This window comes from Calidris pugnax, unplaced genomic scaffold (genome assembly GCF_001431845.1).
Source record: "Calidris pugnax isolate Ruff unplaced genomic scaffold, ASM143184v1 scaffold41, whole genome shotgun sequence".
NCBI classification, from domain to species: Eukaryota; Metazoa; Chordata; class Aves; order Charadriiformes; family Scolopacidae; genus Calidris; species Calidris pugnax.
In genome coordinates, this window is record NW_015094509.1 from 30,489,129 (window position 1) to 30,508,270 (window position 19,142).

Genomic DNA, 19,142 nt, shown 5'->3' on the forward strand with positions numbered 1-19,142 from the left:
GCATTGAAACGAAATGAATAGTAATAAGTCACTAAGCTCCCTGTCCTGTTTCATAAAATAAAAAATTATAAAAATGAGCACAGGCGCAGAGCGACTATCACATTAACTTTTACGGCACTTGGGGAGTCATAACCGACTGTTCTCATAAAATAAAATTTTAAAAAACCTGCCGGAGGAAGCCTTGCTTCAGCATCGCAAACAGAAAAAAAAAAAAAAAGCAAAAAAAAAAAAAAAAAAAAAAAAGAAAATAGGAGCCGAGAGTTTCACAAACGCAGGCAAAAAGTCTCCCAGCAGCCCAAAGCCCAGCTTCCCCGGTGGGCAGCAGCTCTCAACTGCTGGCTGAAGTGCTTCCCATCCTATTTTTCGTGGAGGTTCTGCCAAGAAACCCTCCCAGCCAGATCCCAGCCTCTGGAGCATTGGTGGTCCTCAAGGATGACCTCAAGGTCATCCTCCCTCTCTGCTCTGTCCTGGTGAGGCCATATCTAGAGCACTGGGTCCAGTTCTGGGCTCCCCAGTTTCAGATGGACAGGGAACTACTGGAGAGAGTCCAGTGGAAGCTATGAAGATGATGAGGGTCTGGAGCATGTTTCTGCTGAGGAAAGGTTGAGAGACCTGGGGGTCTTCAGCCTGGAGAGGAGAAGACTGAGAGGGGATCTCATCGATGTTGAGCAATATCTAAAGGGTGGGTATCAAGAGGATGGGGCCAGATTCTTCCCAGTGTTGCCCAGTGACAGGACAAGGGGCAATGGGCACAAACTGGAACATGGGAAATTCCATCTCAACATGAGGAAAAACTTCTTAACTTTGAGGGTGGCAGAGCCCTGAAACAGGCTGCCCAGAGAGGGTGTGAAGCCTCCTTTTCTGGAGATCTTCCAAACCTGCCCAGGTGGGTTCCTGTCCAACCTCCTCTGGGTGTCCCTGCTCTAGATGGTCTCCAAAGGTCCCTTCCAACCCAAACCCTTCTATGTTCATAGAATCATAGAATGATTCCAGTTGGAAGGGACCTTGAAGATCAGCAAGTTGCAACCCCCCTACCATGGATTTGATGATTCGAAGCTCCTGAAGAACATTTAAGTGGTGGATCCCACCAGTTGCAGAAGAGGAGAGTCCTGGCTTCCCACCACGACCTCCATCACCAGAACCCTCCCTGTTAAAGGCAATGCAAGTGGCTCTGCTCACATGTAGAAAAGAACTAACTCCTTTGCAAAAATATTCCCTCCTGTAGAAAGGTCCGAGGTGGGGGTGGTTAAGTGCTCAAAAGCAAACCCGGATGCATTTTTTTTTCTCATATTTTATTTTTTCAACCAGCTTTTTCTTTACCCCTCAAGCTTGGGCTCCTTTTCTGAAGCACCTTCAGCTGCCTGCCCGAATTCTCGTACTTCTCGTTCACGCTTAAAAGGAAATTTCAGGCTCGCTAATATTAACAAAAACAGCAGAAGGAGATTTTTATCTAATATAAAAATAGAAATGCAACTTTTCAGCTCACTTTTCCGAATCCATCAGCCTCTTCTACGCGCAGTTTTACATGGATGTGGGAAAAAAACCCCATCACACGTATCTTTGGAAAACCACGCTGGAGCTTCCCAGCATCTTCCCATCTCTCCTACCCAACTGAGGACACATCCCTGTGCCCCAAGCCCTTTTTTGGGTTAAAACGTGGTTATTTTAGGCGCAGAAGAGACTGGGAATTTGTTCAGGAGGGAAGAGGGAAACGTTCCCGCTGTCTCACTCGTGAACACAACTCCCACAAAGAAAGTTCCTTCCCGTGCCAAAAATAACGTTTCCCATTTGCCTCCTTTTATTCTTGCATTTGAAAAGGAATTTCGCCCCGATCCCTGCTGCAGCGGTGCCAAGCCCCTTTTTTGGGTTAAAACATGGTTATTTTAGGCGCAGAAGAGACTGTGAATTTGTCAGGAGGGAAAAGGGAAACGATCCTGCTGTCTCACTCGTGGACACAACTCCCACAAAGAAAGTTCCTTCCCGTGCCAAAAATAACCTTTCCCATTTGCCTCCTTTTATTCTTGCATTTGAAAAGGAATTTCAAGCAAGCGGCGATGCCGCCTCCTGCACTCCCTGCTCCTCCCTACCGAGTCATAAAACCCCTTTTCCCTATAAAATATCCTGAACCAGAACGGCTTTGGGGTTTTACCCAGAGAATTGTCCCTCATCACCTCTGTTTACACACTCCTTTCCGTGGCAGAGCACAGCAGGAACGATCAAAATTGGCTACCAATAATTCAATAAGCAATTATTCGATCTGGATTTGTTGCGGGGGGGGGAAAGATTAAAGGAAATGATTTGCAATCAAAACATATTTCAGCTTGGAAATTGGTTGATGCTCGCAGACAGGTGGCTGCGGCACTTGTGCCAAGTTGGGGAACCCCTCTGCCCTTTTTTTCCCATTTTCCCAGCTTTAACAGCTGTGACCTCTCGGACCTCTCCGTATCCTTCGGCAAATCCTCCTTCCAGGCGAGCCCGGAAGGCAGCACGAGCTGCAGATGCTGCCGTGCCTGGCCCGTGCCCAGGGATGGACAGACGGAGGGACAGGGAGAGGGTGCAGATGGTCAGCTTCACCATCAGCCCCACCAAAGGGCCACCAGTGCCAAGGGTGGGAGGGAATCTGGCCTTGCACTGAAACCCAGGGTGCCAGGATCTGACCCAAGAGAGAGCCAAGGAGAGGATGCTCCTGCCTGGGAGCAAGAGGCTTTCACAGAACCACAGAATCACAGAATCTTCTAGGTTGGAAGGGACCTTAAAGATCATCTTGTCCAACCGTCAACCTAACTGACAAAAATAGACTGCAAAGCTTGAGCCATGAGCAGCGCTTCTGGCTTCACCCAGAAACACAAGAGTAACACGGGCAGAGGATAAACCCACAAATTATTACCCCAACTTGACGTTACTGCAGCTGGGAAAGGTAAAAGAAATTAATTTAGATGTTGTGCAGAGCAGTTAGAGACAACAGGTTGCCCAGAGGAGCTGTGGCTGCCCCATCCCTGGAGGGGTTCAAGGCCAGGTTGGACGGGGCTTGGAGCAACCTGGTCTAGTTGAAGATGTCCCTGCCCAGGGCAGGGGGTTGGAACTCGATGATCTTGAAGGTCCCTTCCAACCCAAACCATTCCATGATTTTATGATCCACAAGCCCTCACATTACTTTTGCTCAGTAAAGATCATCCAATATGAAAACCCTAAAAAAAAAAAAAAAGCCAAAGTCTGGAGGAAACACCACAGTTTCATCCCAGAGCAACCTCCCCATCGGACAGAGAATTTGGATGTAGAAAGAGGAAAGCTCAGCCCCATCTGCTGCGGAGAGATCAGGAGGCAGGAGTGGAATTACTCAGTACTAAAAGATCTAATTCCGATTGTTTTGAAGGCAACAAAAGGAAATAATGGTCCGGGGATTCAGAAAGCATCTCTGGGAGAGATGCCCAAGTGGGTACTGTGGTACCTCCCTCCTCCATTCCTTCCTTCCTTCCTTTCCAGCCTCTGGAGAAGGGCTGCTGGTGCCCAGCGAAGCTCTCAGAGATCTTATTTCATGGAGTCATAGAATCAGGACCAGAGGAAATGGTCTGAAGTTGGGGCAGGGGAGGTTTAGGTTGGATATTTGGAAGAATGACTTTCCTGAGAGGGTGGTGAGGCACTGGAACAGCCTGCCCAGTGGTGGAGTCACCATCCCTGGAGGGATTTAAGAAACTTGTAGATGTGGTGCTTCAGGGCATGCTCTAGTGCCCAAGATTGTTGGGGTTTTTTTTGTGTGTGTGTATGGTTGGACTCGATGATCTCAAGGGTCCCTTCCAACCATGAAGATTCTGTGATTCTGTAATTCTCTAATCATTGAATGGTTTGGGTTTGAAGAGACCTTAAAGATGATCCAGTTCCAACCCCCTTGCCGTGGGCAGGGACACCTCCCACTAGACCAGGTTGCTCCAAGCTCCATCCAACCTGGTCTTGAGGTTACAAGGAGGTGGAAAAAGCTGAGTTTTTAAGGGATGGCTGACGAATAAAAATAAAGCAGCAGATTGAAATATCCACTCCATCTTTGCTTTCTGAAGCCCGTTTGCTGCCAGAGAAGGGTTTCCTCAGAGCAGCATCCCCCCCCCCTGGCGTGCGCATCCCTCCGCGGTCCCTAATCCATGAGTTTTTCCCTAAACCATGAGTTTTTTCCAACCTTTTAAAAGCCTTTTTTTTTTCTTTTTTTTTTCTACCATCGTGCACATCCCTCCACGATCCCTAATCCATGAGTTTTTTCCTAATCCACGAGTTTTTTCCAACCTTTTAAAAGCCATTTTTTTTTCTTTTTTTTTTCTCACAATAGGAAGAAACAGATGGATCCATCCTTCAGCCTGAAAGACGACTAAATGTTTACTTAGCCTGGAAAGAATTAATCCGTTGAAAACGATGCTCGAGCTCTTGCCAAACGACCTCTCTGCCCCTCGTAAACCAGTTGACTCTTTCCTGAGCCCCGAGAGCTGCCCGGGCAGAGCCCGGTGTGGGCAGCCCAGATGCCGACACCAGTTGGACTCGGCTCAAGGCAGCAGCTCGAGGCAAGGTTTAAACAAAGGTATCGCAATTTTACCATCACCGGGAGCTTCTAAAAAGCCATTTGGGTCATTTTTGAGGCACGGAGCTGCCATTCAGCCATTCTGCACTCCCCCCTCCTCACCTCCTTCCTCCTTGTTTGAAAAAAATACCAACTTTCACAGCAGAATCGACACAGGAAAACTTCTCGGCTCGATGGAAGAAACAGATGGATCCATCCTTCAGCCTGAAAGACGACTAAATGTTTACTTAGCCTGGAAAGAATTAATCCGTTGAAAACGATGCTCGAGCTCTTGCCAAACGACCTCTCTGCCCCTCGTAAACCAGTTGACTCTTTCCTGAGCCCCGAGAGCTGCCCGGGCAGAGCCCGGTGTGGGCAGCCCAGATGCCGACACCAGTTGGACTCGGCTCAAGGCAGCAGCTCGAGGCAAGGTTTAAACAAAGGTATCGCAATTTTACCATCACCGGGAGCTTCTAAAAAGCCATTTGGGTCATTTTTGAGGCACGGAGCTGCCATTCAGCCATTCTGCACTCCCCCCTCCTCACCTCCTTCCTCCTTGTTTGAAAAAAATACCAACTTTCACAGCAGAATCGACACAGGAAAACTTCTCGGCTCGATCGGCTGAAAGGGCTGGAGAAGTTACGACCCTTCGTAGCAAAAAACCACTGGGGGAAAAGGGTGGGAAGGAAAAAAAAAAAAGAAAAAAAAGAAGCTCTGCCGTTACTAATCTCCTCGTAGGGTAGAAATTCAGAAATTAAATACATCGCTCATTCCCGCAGCTGTCACTGTCAGGTGAAAAATCGGTGACTGTGTAAATACCCAGCGCCGGAAAAAAAATACTCTCCAAATGGGATGCTGTTAAAGAGGGATTATTAGGCTCAGAAAGACCACTTCCAAAGGTTAAAAACCGCGTCAAAATGAGTTTTAAATACAGCATGTGTGCAATTTGGAAAACCATATATCCCCAAGCAGATTTCATCCGGCCAAACTACTCGCTCGCTGCTGAAGCCTGGGTTACAAAGGGTGAATATTATCATATAAAATAGATTTTTTTGCTGAAGCTTGAGTTAGAAAGGGTTGAATATTATCTTTTTTTCTTTCTTTTTAATTTTTTTTTAAAGCTACAGCTGGAATCTGGGGCATTTAGATGGACAAAAGGAACAGCGATACCCGAAACCTCATGGTTCCATGAGATGTTTTACTTTAGAGCATCTGGGCAGGACCAAATAGATGCCCCAGGACAAAGCATCAAAAGGGGTTAGAAGGTTTTGGAGACCTGCTTTGATACCCAATATCTCCACACTCGGTCCCCATGGGACCTCGGGCAAGATGTGTCCCCCAAGTCTGGACAAGAAGGGTACCAACCCTTCACTTTCTTCAACGTGTCATTTGCCCTGGTTGCCCAGGGTCCATCCTAGAAGCCACTAATCCACAAATAACATTTTAACATACATAATTGACATTTTTCCACTAAATCTTTCCCTGTGCTTTTGTCAGAGGTAATGATTTGAGTTCAAATTGTTTTTTCCACCTCGGTGCTGCATTTCAAGATCCTCCTCAAGATCGTCCAAGTAAATCAAGACCAAGGACAAATCCTGACCTAGTGGTTTATATACATGCCATCACCTTTAGGGGATTTTGGAGAGGACCTAAAGGAAGGGAGCAATTGCTGCCTCCACCATGTAAAGTCCACTGCCACCCTAACACATTATTGCAAGAGCTTCTGGGTGGAAGTTCCAGGAGATGACAAGTAGATCCAACCACGCAGAGGGGCAGCAAATCCTCTGCAAAGCCATGGCGTGGAGAGAACCATCTCAAAGCTGGTGTCCCAGCACCTGAAGATCATAGAATCATAGAGGGTTGGAAGGGACCATAAAGATTATCAAGTTCCAGTGCCCCTGCCATGGGCAGGGACACCTCCCACTAGACCAGGTTGCTCCTGGGGTCCCCAGTGCTGGAGATGACCTCTCTGGTTGCCCAGGCAGAAACTTTCATGTCTCCCACCTGAGTTTCTGCCCCAGATGATCCAGCCCTGACTCAAAACTTGCTGATCCGCAGCCAAAAAATCCCAATTTTTAATCTGTATAAACCTCCTCACTAAGGATGTTCTGCTTTTCTTTAATAGCTGCCGTACTCTGAAAGCAAGGAGAGGAACTCACAAAAGGAGGAGATAAAAAAATCCCAGCTAATGAATTACCACTCATCAGCAAATCCTCTACTAACGGACTGTGCGTGTGCTCTCTGCCCATTATAAACACTAAATAAAACATATTGGCTTAATAGGCCACGGGGTGGGAGCAGCCAGTCAGGGAGACCTTGCTGATGAGCAGTAGCTCATTAAATCATAGAATTGTCCAGGTTGGAAGGGACCTTTCAGATCATCGAATCCAACCATCAACCTAACACTGACAAAAACCACCATTAACCCATGTCCCTCGTCACCACATCTGCCCAGCTTCTAAATCCCTCCAGGGATGGTGACTCCACCACTTCCTTGGGCAGCCTCTTCCAATGCCCAATTCCTTGGGCAGCCTCTTCCAATTTACTGGTGGATAAATTTTCCCCAATATCCACCCTGAACCTCCCCTGGCACAACTTGAGGCCATTTCCTCTTCTCCCATCACCTATTCCTTGGGAGAAGAGACTGACCACCCCTCGCTACACCCTCCTTTCAGGGAGCTATAGAGAGCAAGAAGGTTTCCCCTCAGCCTCCTTTTCTGGTGTTGTTGCCCTTCTCTGGACCCACTCCAGCACTCTCATCATCCTTGTTGCCCTTCTCTGGACCCACTCCAGCACCTCAATGTCTTTTTTGCAGTGAAGAGCCCAAAACTGGACACGGTATTCAAGGTGGGGTCTCACCAGTGCCCAGTACAGGGGGACGATCACTTTCTGTCTAACCCTGATAACCCAGAGCCCACCACGAGCTGGAGTCTCACCAGTGCCCAGTACACGGGGATGATCACTTCCTATCTAGCCCTGATAACCCAGAGCCCACCACGAGCTGGACAACATCCTCAGGACTGGTTTCATCTACAAGGGGTTGAGTTTAAGCCTTCATGACTGGTCTGTGAAGCCACCTGAAGCCCAACAACTGGAGAGAGATGTTTGGCTCCGGAGACCAACTTTGAAACACTGTCCTGACCCAGACAAAAGTCCTGCTGAGGAAGCAGCTGGTGCCTGCTCTTCTACAAAGGGGTTTACACCATCAAACTTTGCTTTCAGGAGAGAGAAGGAAGATGTTCCATTTATACATTATCCAAGCTATGGACTGGTTGGCTTCCAACTCATTTCCATCCAATGTGGGCAGTCAAGGCCAAGAGGGTGCAGTGAATTCAACATCTCATGCAGCAGAAAACCAGCACCAGGCTGGGACTTCAATGGGAGGATGGATCTCAGGGGATACTGGGAAAGAGCCTGGTGGTGGGAACCACCTCTTACATATCTTTAATTTACAGGAGGCATCTATGTTTGGCTGGAGTTAAGTATTGCAAAAGCAAAACTATGCCCTGACGATGCTAAACAAGACAACATTGATTTTATTCTCAATGATGCTCACCATTTCTGTGTCCATACAATTTCCCTACAGCCAAAACTCAGTTTTCTGCATTTCTTTCCCTAAATCCAGGGTGTAAGACATTTGCTGGGCTACGTATCTAAAGCCACATTTCAGCAGCCAAATAAGAAGTCAGATTATCCATAAGAAAAAAAGGTTATTTCCTCCAAATAACAGAAGGCAAGGGCTATCAGGTATACCCACTAATTCAGAAAGGGAAAAATAAAAAGCAAAAATTCTCCATTTTTTCAGCCAAACTAGTCAAGTATCTCCTCCTCCTGAAGAGGAGAAGCTGCAAGATCTCCCAACAAGAAAAGATCCAGGTTTAGGGAGCAGCGGGTTCTGTGAAGAGGGATGGATGCTCCAGGCTCCTGGGAAGGGCTGATCCAAGATCAACACAACACCCCGCTGAGTAAATACCCCGTCATCCCCTCCCCGGGTTCGGATGTGACAGTTTTCTTTTTAATAGAATCCATTCAAAACTCGACTCCTTCATTAACCAAAATTAAAAAAAAAAAAAAGAAAATCCCATTATTCTGAAGTATTTTCATATGCATTTAAAGCTGGTCGTTAACCTCTGAGTCCCAGTTTTATTTTGTTTTCATTAGTTCCTCCAAAGTAGAGCTCGATTACTGCGGCCAACCCTTCGAGGAGGAGACTGGAGCTTTCCCCAAAGCCAAGAGCCTTGAATTCACGCATTTGTGGAAAATACAACCTCATGGCACGAGGCTGCCCCAGCACAGGACAGGACTGGGAGGACTGGGGGGGACAGCCTTGGCTTTTCCTGCTCTGGGGGAAAGCAAGAGGGGAAAAAAGAAGAGAAAAAGGGCAGGGGGAGAAAAAGGGGGATGAGGGGTGGGGAGAGGAAAAAACAAGGGGGAAAAGGGAAAAAAAGGAAAAAAGGGGGAAAAAGGGAAGAGGAAGGAAGGAAGGAAGGAGGAAGGGAAGAAATACGAGGAAAACAGGAAAGAAGGATAAAAGGAAAGAAGGAAAAAAGGAAGGAAGGGGAAAAAAGATGGAAAACAGGAAAAAAGGAAGGAAAGAAAAAAGTGAAACAGGACAAAAGGAAAACAGGAAAAAAGGAGAACTGAAAAAGGAAGGAAGGAAAGAAGGGAAAACAGAAAAACAAGGAAAACAGGAAAGAAGAAAAACAGGAAAGAAGAAAAAAAATCAGGAAAAAGGAAAACAGGAAAGAAGGAAAAAAGAAAAAAGAAAAAGGGGAATCAAGAAAGAGGAAAGAGAAAAACGAAAAAGGAAAGAGGAACAGGGTGAAAGGGGTAAAAGAAGGGGGAGGAAAGGGAAAGAAGAGGAAAGAGTGGGGGAGGAATAGAAAAAAAGTAATAAAAAGAAAAAAGAAAAGCAAAAGGGAAGATTGAGTGTTCTAAAGTGTCTGTCTCTCTGCAAGGGGGGAGCGCTGAGTGTATGAAAGATTAATCCCGAGCTTTGCCCAAAAGAGGAGACATTGTTTTTTAAAGCCTCTAAACTAGTCCTGAACAGAAACTGGATTATGCTGGGCCAGATGTCAGGGCTTCTCAGAAACAATACGGGGTTGTGCATCTCATACCACCCTCATTAAAAAGATTAAAAGTACTTCCTATAGGAAAAAAAAAAATATAATAATATGTATTTTCAAATGGGAGCCACAGTTTCCTCCTGCCTGTAATGGCTCCAATCCCGGCAGATGAATTTCACTTTAATGAGATGTCATTTGGGAGAATGGTTTAACATCCCTTCAAAAAAAAGTCTTAGCCCTAAACCTCGTAAAACCACATCGAGATTATTAAAAGAAAATTTACCACACAGACAAAATAAAATAAAACAAAATAGAACCCGCCAATTCGCAGAATCCATGACACGGCCGTTTTTAAATGTGATGGAAAAGGCTTTCCAAGTTATCTGCTTAAACACAGGCTTTCTGTTTACTTCTCACTTTCATGTCAAATGAATTTGGGAAGAAAAAAATTGACAGGAACTTTAAGGACATTAGTCACATTTCGACTCCTTTTTTTCAGATTAACGCATCAAAAGCCAGGGAGGCGGAGGGGTATTTTATCATCTTGATAAAATAAAATTAACTCCTGGTGCCCCAACCTCTACCCGTAGGGTTCTGGATGCTCAGGATCCTTCACCTACGTGTGGTGAGATCCAGGAGTAAACAGCACCAGGAGCAAAATCCCACTGGAGCATCATCTGAATGAGATAAATATAAAGATATGCTTGAACCCCCCCCCCAAAAAAAAAATTAGAGATTGCAGCCTGGTCCTTCCAGGCTCCCCCCAGCCTGAAGAGCAGCATCTTGACCACAGCACCAATCCAGTTTGTGCTCCAAACTGGTCTGCAGGAGGTTGGGATCCCACCTCTTGGACCCCTCCTCCCCGCTAAAGCGAAGGTAAAAAAATAAATGGACCGTGGAGAGAAGACAGCCTTTGCTGAGATCTTTAAAAAAACATCCCATTCCTGTCTGCTCACAATATGTGATAATTTCTGAGTGCTCTGAGGGGGGGAAGCTTTAATTGACGTTATCTACAGTAGAAGGCGACGTTAAGAGTTTTCTGCATCTTCTCTGCAACTTTCAAGATGATGCCCCAGCACCAGAGAAAGATGAATTCGCTCCATCCATCATGTATTATAACCCTGAACCCCACTCTCAGCTCTCACGCCCAACCACTGACCCCTGGGGAGCAGGGACATACTGGGATTTAACGTGTCCCTCTCTTGGAGAACTGCACGAACATCTCCAGACCCTGCATCATAGAATCATAGAATGGTTTGGGTTGGAAAGGACCTTAAAGACCATCTAGTTCCAACCCCCCTGCCATGGGCAGGGACATCTCCCACTAGAGCAGGTTGCTCAGCGACCCGGCACGCGGCATCTCAACCTCCTGAAAAGCTGGTGACTGGTAGAGATGGTGCTTTCTTCTCCTCTTGGCCATATGTCCCTTTGCCCTGGGAAAGTGGCACTTGCACCCACTGTGGTGGCTGAGATCCAGCCCATTTCACAACCCGCATCCCCTTTTTTGTGACAAAAGGTAAAACCCTAAAGGGAAAACAAGTGATGAGGACCTAAGTCAAGCCCAGAAGGCTCTTGTCTCCATCTTAGTCCGTTCAAAATGCTCCAGGCCAAGGAATAAAAAGAAAAGAAGAAAACAGAACTAAACCACACAAGTGTATCCTCTGCTGACAAATCTTTTCTACTGAGCAGGCATTTCTCTGACAAACGTTGTATTATCTTGTACTTTACTTATTTATAGTGCTGGAGGGGTAGGACTGTCCCTCAAGAGGCAGTGCTAAGTTTTCTGAAGGAAATATCTGAACTTCTTCATCAGTGTCAGACTATATTTGCAGACAGGTTACTTTTCTTTTAAACACATGCATCAGTATTTTAGAAGAAAACTCTTCAAAGTGGGTCAATGTTTTAACTCGCCCGTCAGGGGGTCTATAAACACAACATCAGCCAATCCATATAGATCGCTCCCAAAAATGTGTTTCGAAGTGGCTTTGTCTCTCCACGAGAGGGTGAGCTGGGGTCTCCTGAAGGCGTTGGTGCACCCTTCTTCTCCTGGTCAATGGTCCCCATTGTTCTTGGCATGGTTCCTTGCCTGACCCCATCATGGGCAGGTCATCTACTGTAGAGAGACAAGGACATTTCCCACTGCTGCCTTGGGATGGATGCTCGATGGCATTTGGGTTTGTCTGGTTTGTCCTGCTCCACTTGCAAGACTGTCCCTTTGGTGGAGCATGTGGCTTTGCAAGGAGGGGTATCTACAACGGCTGGGAGCATCCTCCTCCCGTTATCTTCATCTGCTACCTCCGGCCAAGGTGCATCAAGGTGCAGGATCCCAGTCACAACATACATTTCTAGAAGTTTACACCATCCCACAGAACCCTCAACCCCAGAAGTTTTCTGCTGCCTCTGGGCAAGGTCTATAAAATTTGGCCATCCTGGTTTATTGGTGGCCACATCTGCTGACACCACCTGAACCATGGAAAGAAGCTGGAAGCAGGAGCACCATGGTCACCATCGCTCATCACGTCGCTTCATCTGTCACATCTGGCTCAGCCCAGCCCTCTCTTGACGGCGAGGAGCTGTGTGGGGAGCAAGTGTCCCCCTCCCTCCGTGATTTCTAAGCGATGACCAACCGCAATGTCAATAGGAGCAAATGAAATTTAAGGCAAGCAAATCACAGCCCTTCTGAGCCACGCTCCGGCAAAGCAGGGAGAGATAAGGGGGAGGAGTGAAAAGGAGAATCAATAAATCTTAACCTCATTCACAATGATCTGGAGCTCTTATTAAGTAAATTAATTTAAGTTAATTTAACTCGATCATGACTCCCGATCACAGTGATTTAGTGAGGGGGAAATTGCATTAGGAAAGGCCACACTCGCTAGATAGAAGAACGGAAGAAAATTAGATCCACTTAGCAATGTGAATTAATATGGAAATAGCAGGTGTAAATTTAACCTTATCAAGAGAGTGAAAATTATCTTCATAAATTTGGAGAAATAGCCCCCAAGTTGCTTATAAATCTATTTAAAACAAAAATATTACAAAAAGTGTAGTAAAATTAATTTAAAATATACTCCCATCTATCGCCTCTAAGAAAAGTCAGCCGCAGGGCGAAGTTTAATGCAACCTGGCAATAAGGGGAGAGAGAAGGCAACTCATCACTGAGGGATTAACACCAGGTACCTCCAGACCTGCAGCGACTCTTCCCGTCACTCATTTCCCCAAGACACGTCCCATTTCATCAATTCCACTCCTTTCCAGGAGTTTCTCGGCCATAAGGGTAACGTCCCGGATGCCCCAGCAAGGTTTCTTGCAGCTTAGACACCCAAAAGTAGATGCCCCATCCCTGGAGGTGCTCAAGGCCAAGTTGGATGGGGCTTTGAGCAACCTGGTCTAACCTTCACCTAGAAACACGACAGTGACACGGGCAGAGGATAAAGCCACAAATTATTACCCCAACTTGATGTTACTGCAGCTGGGAAAGGTAAAAGAAATTAATTTAGATGTTGTGCACAGTAGTTAGAGACAACAGGTTGCCCAGAGAAGCTGTGGCTGCCCCATCCCTGGAGGGGTTCAAGGCCAGGTTGGACGGGGCTTGGAGCAACCTGGTCTGGTGGGAGGTGTCCCTGCCCAGGGCAGGGGGGTTGGAACTGGATGATCTTGAAGGTCCCTCCCAACTCTAACCATTCCATGATTGTATGAAAAAGAGAGGGGGGAATCTCATAAACATCTTTAATGACAGCGAGTTGGGAAGATGGACAAGAACAAAGGTCCTGCCTAAAGTTTATTAAGGCAGTGTGTTAACTCCGAAAAGATGGATTGCCATGAGAAACCCTTGCACGTCACTTTTGCACGCCCCAAAACCTGGATTTGACAGTAGCAGCAAGAAAGCAGCTCCTGGCTCGTTGCTTGTTACGGGTCCGAGAGGATGCTACGAATGACAGAAAGAAAAACCACCCTAAAAACTACAGGAGAAGCATTTGCCATGTGCTTCCTCCCGACAGTCCAGATGATTGATCACAGCCAACGAAGGGAATAGGGAGAGTGAGTAAGAGATTTATTGCTTCTTTAAAATATCATTGTTTTAATTTGCTGATGGCATTTTATCAAGATTTGTCTGAAACAGCCGTATCATCTAAACTACATCATTTAATGAAGTCAAAGATTAATAGGGAGAAAATTATTCTACAAGTGGGAGCTCTCAGCCAATCGCAGCGGCGTGAACAGGTCACTCCTCTGCAAAATCACTGCTCGGTTGAGGAAGAACCACCACCCAACAGTTGGAGACTCCTGATCTAACCCTGCCCGAAGCCCCTGCCTGAAGTTCTTGCCCTCCTTGGCTCTCACCACAGGTCCTCCATCCATCAACCATGGAAGAACATGAGCCAAATAGCTGGAGCACAAGTTGTATTCTATTAACTAAGGCTGAAGTTCACAGAATCATAGGTTTGGGTTGGAACAGACCTTTAAAAGCCATCTAATCCACCCCCAAGAGCAGGGACACCTTCCACTAGACCAGGTTGCTCCAAGTCCTGTCCAACCTGGCCTTGTACACCTCCAGGGATGGAGCACCCACATCTTCTCTGGGCAACCAAGTCAGTCATCGATTACAGCATCGGATTAAACCCACGCATCTGCACTTCATCAATTAAAGTTCATCATTAAATTTGACACGGCCACGAGAAGCTCCTCTCCCCTCCATCACCACCGATGATGGGGGCAGTAAGAGACGTGTGGATCTTGGGACTGGATAAAAGGGCATGATCTGGAAGTGGGAAGATATCAAAGGCAAAATTAGAAGGTAAAGAAAAAAGAAGAGGTGGTGCAGGTAAGATTGACCACAAAAAAGTGTGGGTGGAAATCAGCCATTAGGCCAAAAGAATCCCACAGTTTCCATAGGAGAAGAAGCAGTTTGAACCTGAGGTCAACAGAGTACACCAGACGAGGACTTTCTCAACTTAAGAGCTTGAAGAAGCAAGACAAAATCACAGACCTAATTTTATATTTTAAAAAATAGTTTGAAAATTAACACCTTTTTTTAGAATCTCTCTGTTTACCTGGTTCTTTGCCTCATCAACCCGAAGACTTCCAAACCCAACCCTCCCTTCAGCTACCAATGTTTGTGAAACTCAGAGCCAAATTCACTAAGTATAGGGAAAAATCAGGCAAAATTAAGCTTTAAAACCAATCACTGCAATCTTTTTCTCCACAGCATCCACCACAAAAGCCATCAACCCTCCAGGCACTACTGGGGGAAAGAACTTTGGCAAGAAACCACTTGAAAGAGGATGTTGATGTGGACCCGTGTCGCCGCTCTGCCAGAGGAGCCGATGGTGGGGCACAGCCTGCACCCCCCCCAGCTCTTCAGGTTTGATATATCAGAATGAAAAATAAAACAAACAAATCCATAGCAAAGCACAGAAGCTTTCTTTGCCCAAAATATTGCCTGTGACAGCGGCAAACCAGCATTTCAGGGGGGAGGAGAAGTCATTCTCAACCAAAGAACAGCCAGAATCTGGGCTATAAACATAAACCTCAGTTCTAATCACACCTTTATTTAGAGCCTGAATTATTGTAATGACCTTTCTGCTAATACACAACGTCCAGACTTTGTCTCGGCCTCTGAGATGTTCCCTGGTGACATCTCCACCACGTAAAGGAGCTGCAGCTTGCACAAAACATCAGCACAACTGATTTAGGAAGATTCAGACTCCATGGTACGGCACCACCCTTGGGTGACACCCTTCTTCAGATGGGTGCTGGCACATCAAATTATTTGCTACGTGCCCAGGCTGATGCTCCACCTGCCCAGAAAACCCAGGAAGAAGCAAGTTTGTGCATGCACCTACCTCCTGGTGTAAGTTTGGGGCATCTACCTCCAACACTCTTTCAATAAGCTCCTCTGTAGCACCAAATTACACAATAATAAAGCAGAAGGAAGGTCTGGCCTCGTTAACGGGCTTGACCATCCCTAATTAACAGGCCACATCTACCTCCAAAAAAAGCAGCAGGTTTACTTCAGGCTGATGTAAAAAGCTGCCTGCTTTTTCTCTTTTATTCATCTTCCTTACAGCTTATTTAACTGCTTCATGGAAACAATTAATTGAAAGAGGAAATAAATATGAAGCCAGAGATTGCGGTAAACTCTTGGCCGCCGACTCGGGCTAACGTGATTACTAATACGATTTTACACTTTAAGTCAATAAACTCTGCGTAGAAGCTGCTAAACAAATAGAGAAATTAAGCGACGAACGCGCAACGGCAATAACGAGGAGCCCACGTGGGAGCTCCCTCAGCTCCCGCATCCCAACCCGCTGCGTTCAAGGGATGGATGGATGAATTACCTGGATGTCCCGGGGCGCCTCGTTTTCCAGTTGGGAACTGGGCTGCTGAAGGACGATCCGGCTGGAGACACCACGTTCTTCTTGACTATCCTGTAGCGTGTCTTTATCACCTTGTTGGCTGGGGGGCTCCTCACAAATTGCAAGTTGGTTCCTACGAGAGAGCAAATGGAAAAAAGGGCTTGAAATTCAGGTTAGGGGGGATGGAAGGGACCTTCACCAACATAGATCCTACACCCGACTCTTCAGCACCTGCAAAAGAGGTAGAAGACCCCTGTGGTGCGTCAGGCATAGATGGGACCATCATGGTTTTCTTCACTGTGAGGGTGGTGGAGCACTGGAACAGGTTGCCCAGGGAGGTGGTTGAGGCCCCTTCCCTGGAGATATTCAAGGAGAGGCTCGACGAGGCCCTGGGCAACCTGGTCTAGTTGGGGGTGTCCCTGCTGACTGCAGGGAGGTCGGACTAGATGACCTTTAGAGGTCCCTTCCGGCCTGGGCAATTCTATGATTCTATGGTTGATGGTAGGAGAATGGCTTTGACAGGCTTGGGGGTGTTTGGCTTCACCAACCCAACAGCAAAACTCCAGCAGGTGAATCCTGCTTTAACCAACAATCCCTTGACCCCAAACATCTACGTCAGAAAGAGATTTACGCATTTAATCACTCCCATTTTCATCATGTTTTTTGCAGGATGATCTACAGGCAGGTTTATTCCACCGAATGTTTCATGCAATTAACAGTTATACGTTTGACTCTGGTTTCCCTCCACTTGATAGCTTGCAATTTTTTTTTTTCACAGCTTTAAGGAATGCATCTAATTGCCCGACTTTTATAACATACAGCTATAACTGCCCAGATAATTAAAGCTGACACTACATGCTGAGACTAAGTCTTCTGGTTTTATAACTGATTTAAAGGGACGGCTGTTTTTCTTGGAGATCCTCTAAATTAAAATTATGGCAAGGTTGAGAGGGGAAAAGCAGAATCATTATTTCCCCTGAAAATGTTGTACCCGTCCCCATGTTTGTCTCTGCGAGGTCAGGGAAAATAAGGTTGTTTCCCAGTTAAACAGGTAATCTCGGGATGCTGGATCTGTGTCGAAACAGGAAAAACAGGGAAATGGGTTTTAGAGCCAATTTCATTCCCTAGAGAAGAGGAAGCAGCTTCCCCATCTCCCCACATTTAATAGGGAGAATATTTTCCTTCTTGAATATTCCCAACCAAGTCGGTGTCGCGCGTTGGGTATGGGAGGGATCGAGCAACATGAATTTTCACTCCCAAACTCTACCTGAGAGTTACAACTTGAAATGGGCTGGGGAGGAGAAAATCAGGCTCGGCCACAACGGGTAAATCACTGGGATTTTTCTTAATCAAGATGATGATCGTAACGCTCCTCAATACCACACCGTAAGATAAACGATCACCGGGCAAGGAGCGGACAGAGGGATTCACAGCCTTCGCCGCCGCCTATAAAGCCCCGAGCGTGCTGGTGACACCACGCAAATAATCTCTTTTATATGGCTGCAATAAAATTTGGAAGGCGTTCGGTATAAATAGGATCTGTGTCAAAAAAGGAAAAACAGGGAAATGGTTTTTAGAGCCAATTTCATTCCCTAGAGAAGAGGAAGCAGCTTCCCCATCTCCCCACATTTAATAGGGAGAATATTTTCCTTCTTGAATATTCCCAACCAAGTCGGTGTCGCGCGTTGGGTTCGGGAGGGATCGAGCAACATGAATTTTCACTCCCAAACTCCACCTGAGAGATACAACTTGAAATGGGCTGGGGAGGAAAAAATCAGGCTCGGCCACAACGGGTAAATCACTGGGATTTTTCTTAATCAACATGATGATCGTAACACTCCTCAACACCACACCGTAAGATAAACGATCATCGGGCAAGGAGCGGACGGAGGGATTCACAGCCTTCGCCGCCGCCTATAAAGCCCCGAGCGTGCTGGTGACACCACGCAAATAATCTCTTTTATATGGCTGCAATAAAATTTGGAAGGCGTTCGGTATAAATAGCCCAGCCAGCTCTCACTTCACTGAATTTCACTGAATTATTTTTAGAGTTGGAAGGGACCATAGAGATCATCTAGTCCAACTCCCCTGCTAAAGCAGGACCACCCAGAGCTTGTCAGAGCATGTTACTCAGGAGCATCCAGGTGGGGCTTGAAAATCTCCAAAGAAGGGGACTCCACACCCTCCCTGGGCAGCCTGTTCCAGGGCTCTGTCACCCTCATCGTGAAAAAGTTCTTCCTCATATTCAAGTGGAGCCCTTTATGTTCCAACTTGTGCCCATTGCCCCTTGTCCTCTCTCTGGGAACCACTGGAAAGAGTCTGGTTCCCTCCTCCCTCAGCCCGCCCTTGAGATACTTGTAGGCATTGAGAAGGTCTCCCCTCAGCCTTCTCTTCTCCAGACTAAAGAGTCCCAGCTCTTTCAGCCTCTCCTCATAAGGGAGATGCTCCAGTCCTTGAATCATCTTTGTAGCCTTACACTGGACTCTTTCCAGTAGTTCCCTGTCCCTCTGGAACTGGGGAGCCCAGAACTGGACACAGGATTCCAGTTGTGGCCTCACCAGTGCAGAGTAGAGGGGGAGAATGACCTCCCTTGACCTGCTGGCCACACTCTTCCCTACGCAGCCCAGGATTCCGTTGGCCCTCCTGGCCACAAGAGCACACTGCTTGCTCATTGTCATTTTGGTGTCCACCAGGACCCCCAGATCCTTTTCTTCAGAGCTCGTCTCCAGCAGGTCCATGCCCAACCTGTATTGATGCCTAACATTCTTCTTCCCCAGCTGCAGGTTCCTTGCCATCGCGCTTGTCCCCATCACGGTGTACGGGACCTCCCACCCCTGTTTCCACCACGCACGAAGCCAGGTCTTTGCACCAAAGCCTTATCTTAAGAGATCTTTCCATCTCCTACACGAGACCTCTGCTTAATTAAGGCATCAAAATAATGCCTGCATGCAAATTATCTTCTGCTGACTTTTAATGATGCTTCCACGAGCAGCACGTTGCTGTTAACCAGCGAGCACCAATAAAACCAGCAGCCCTACAAAGCACGCTCCAAGGAAGAGGGAGTTAAGTCAAGCGGTAAACGTTGAACAAACTGAAAAGCCAGGAAGTCAACCCCAGTAACTTAAAGAGCTTCTGGTGATTTGGAATAAAAATTAAAAAGTAAAGAAATTCAAATAAACC

General features: G+C 46.6%; 1 protein-coding gene across 1 annotated transcript in view; it reads right to left on the reverse strand.

Moving 5' to 3' along the window:
- ZC3H3 (zinc finger CCCH-type containing 3) overlaps nucleotides 1-19,142 on the reverse strand; it is a 207,230-nt gene that overhangs the window by 106,441 nt on the left and 81,647 nt on the right. Inside the window, exon 4 of the mRNA XM_014965228.1 lies at nucleotides 15,945-16,095. Within this exon, the coding sequence (XP_014820714.1) occupies nucleotides 15,945-16,095 (151 nt within the window). The remainder of the gene's footprint in view (nucleotides 1-15,944; nucleotides 16,096-19,142) is intronic.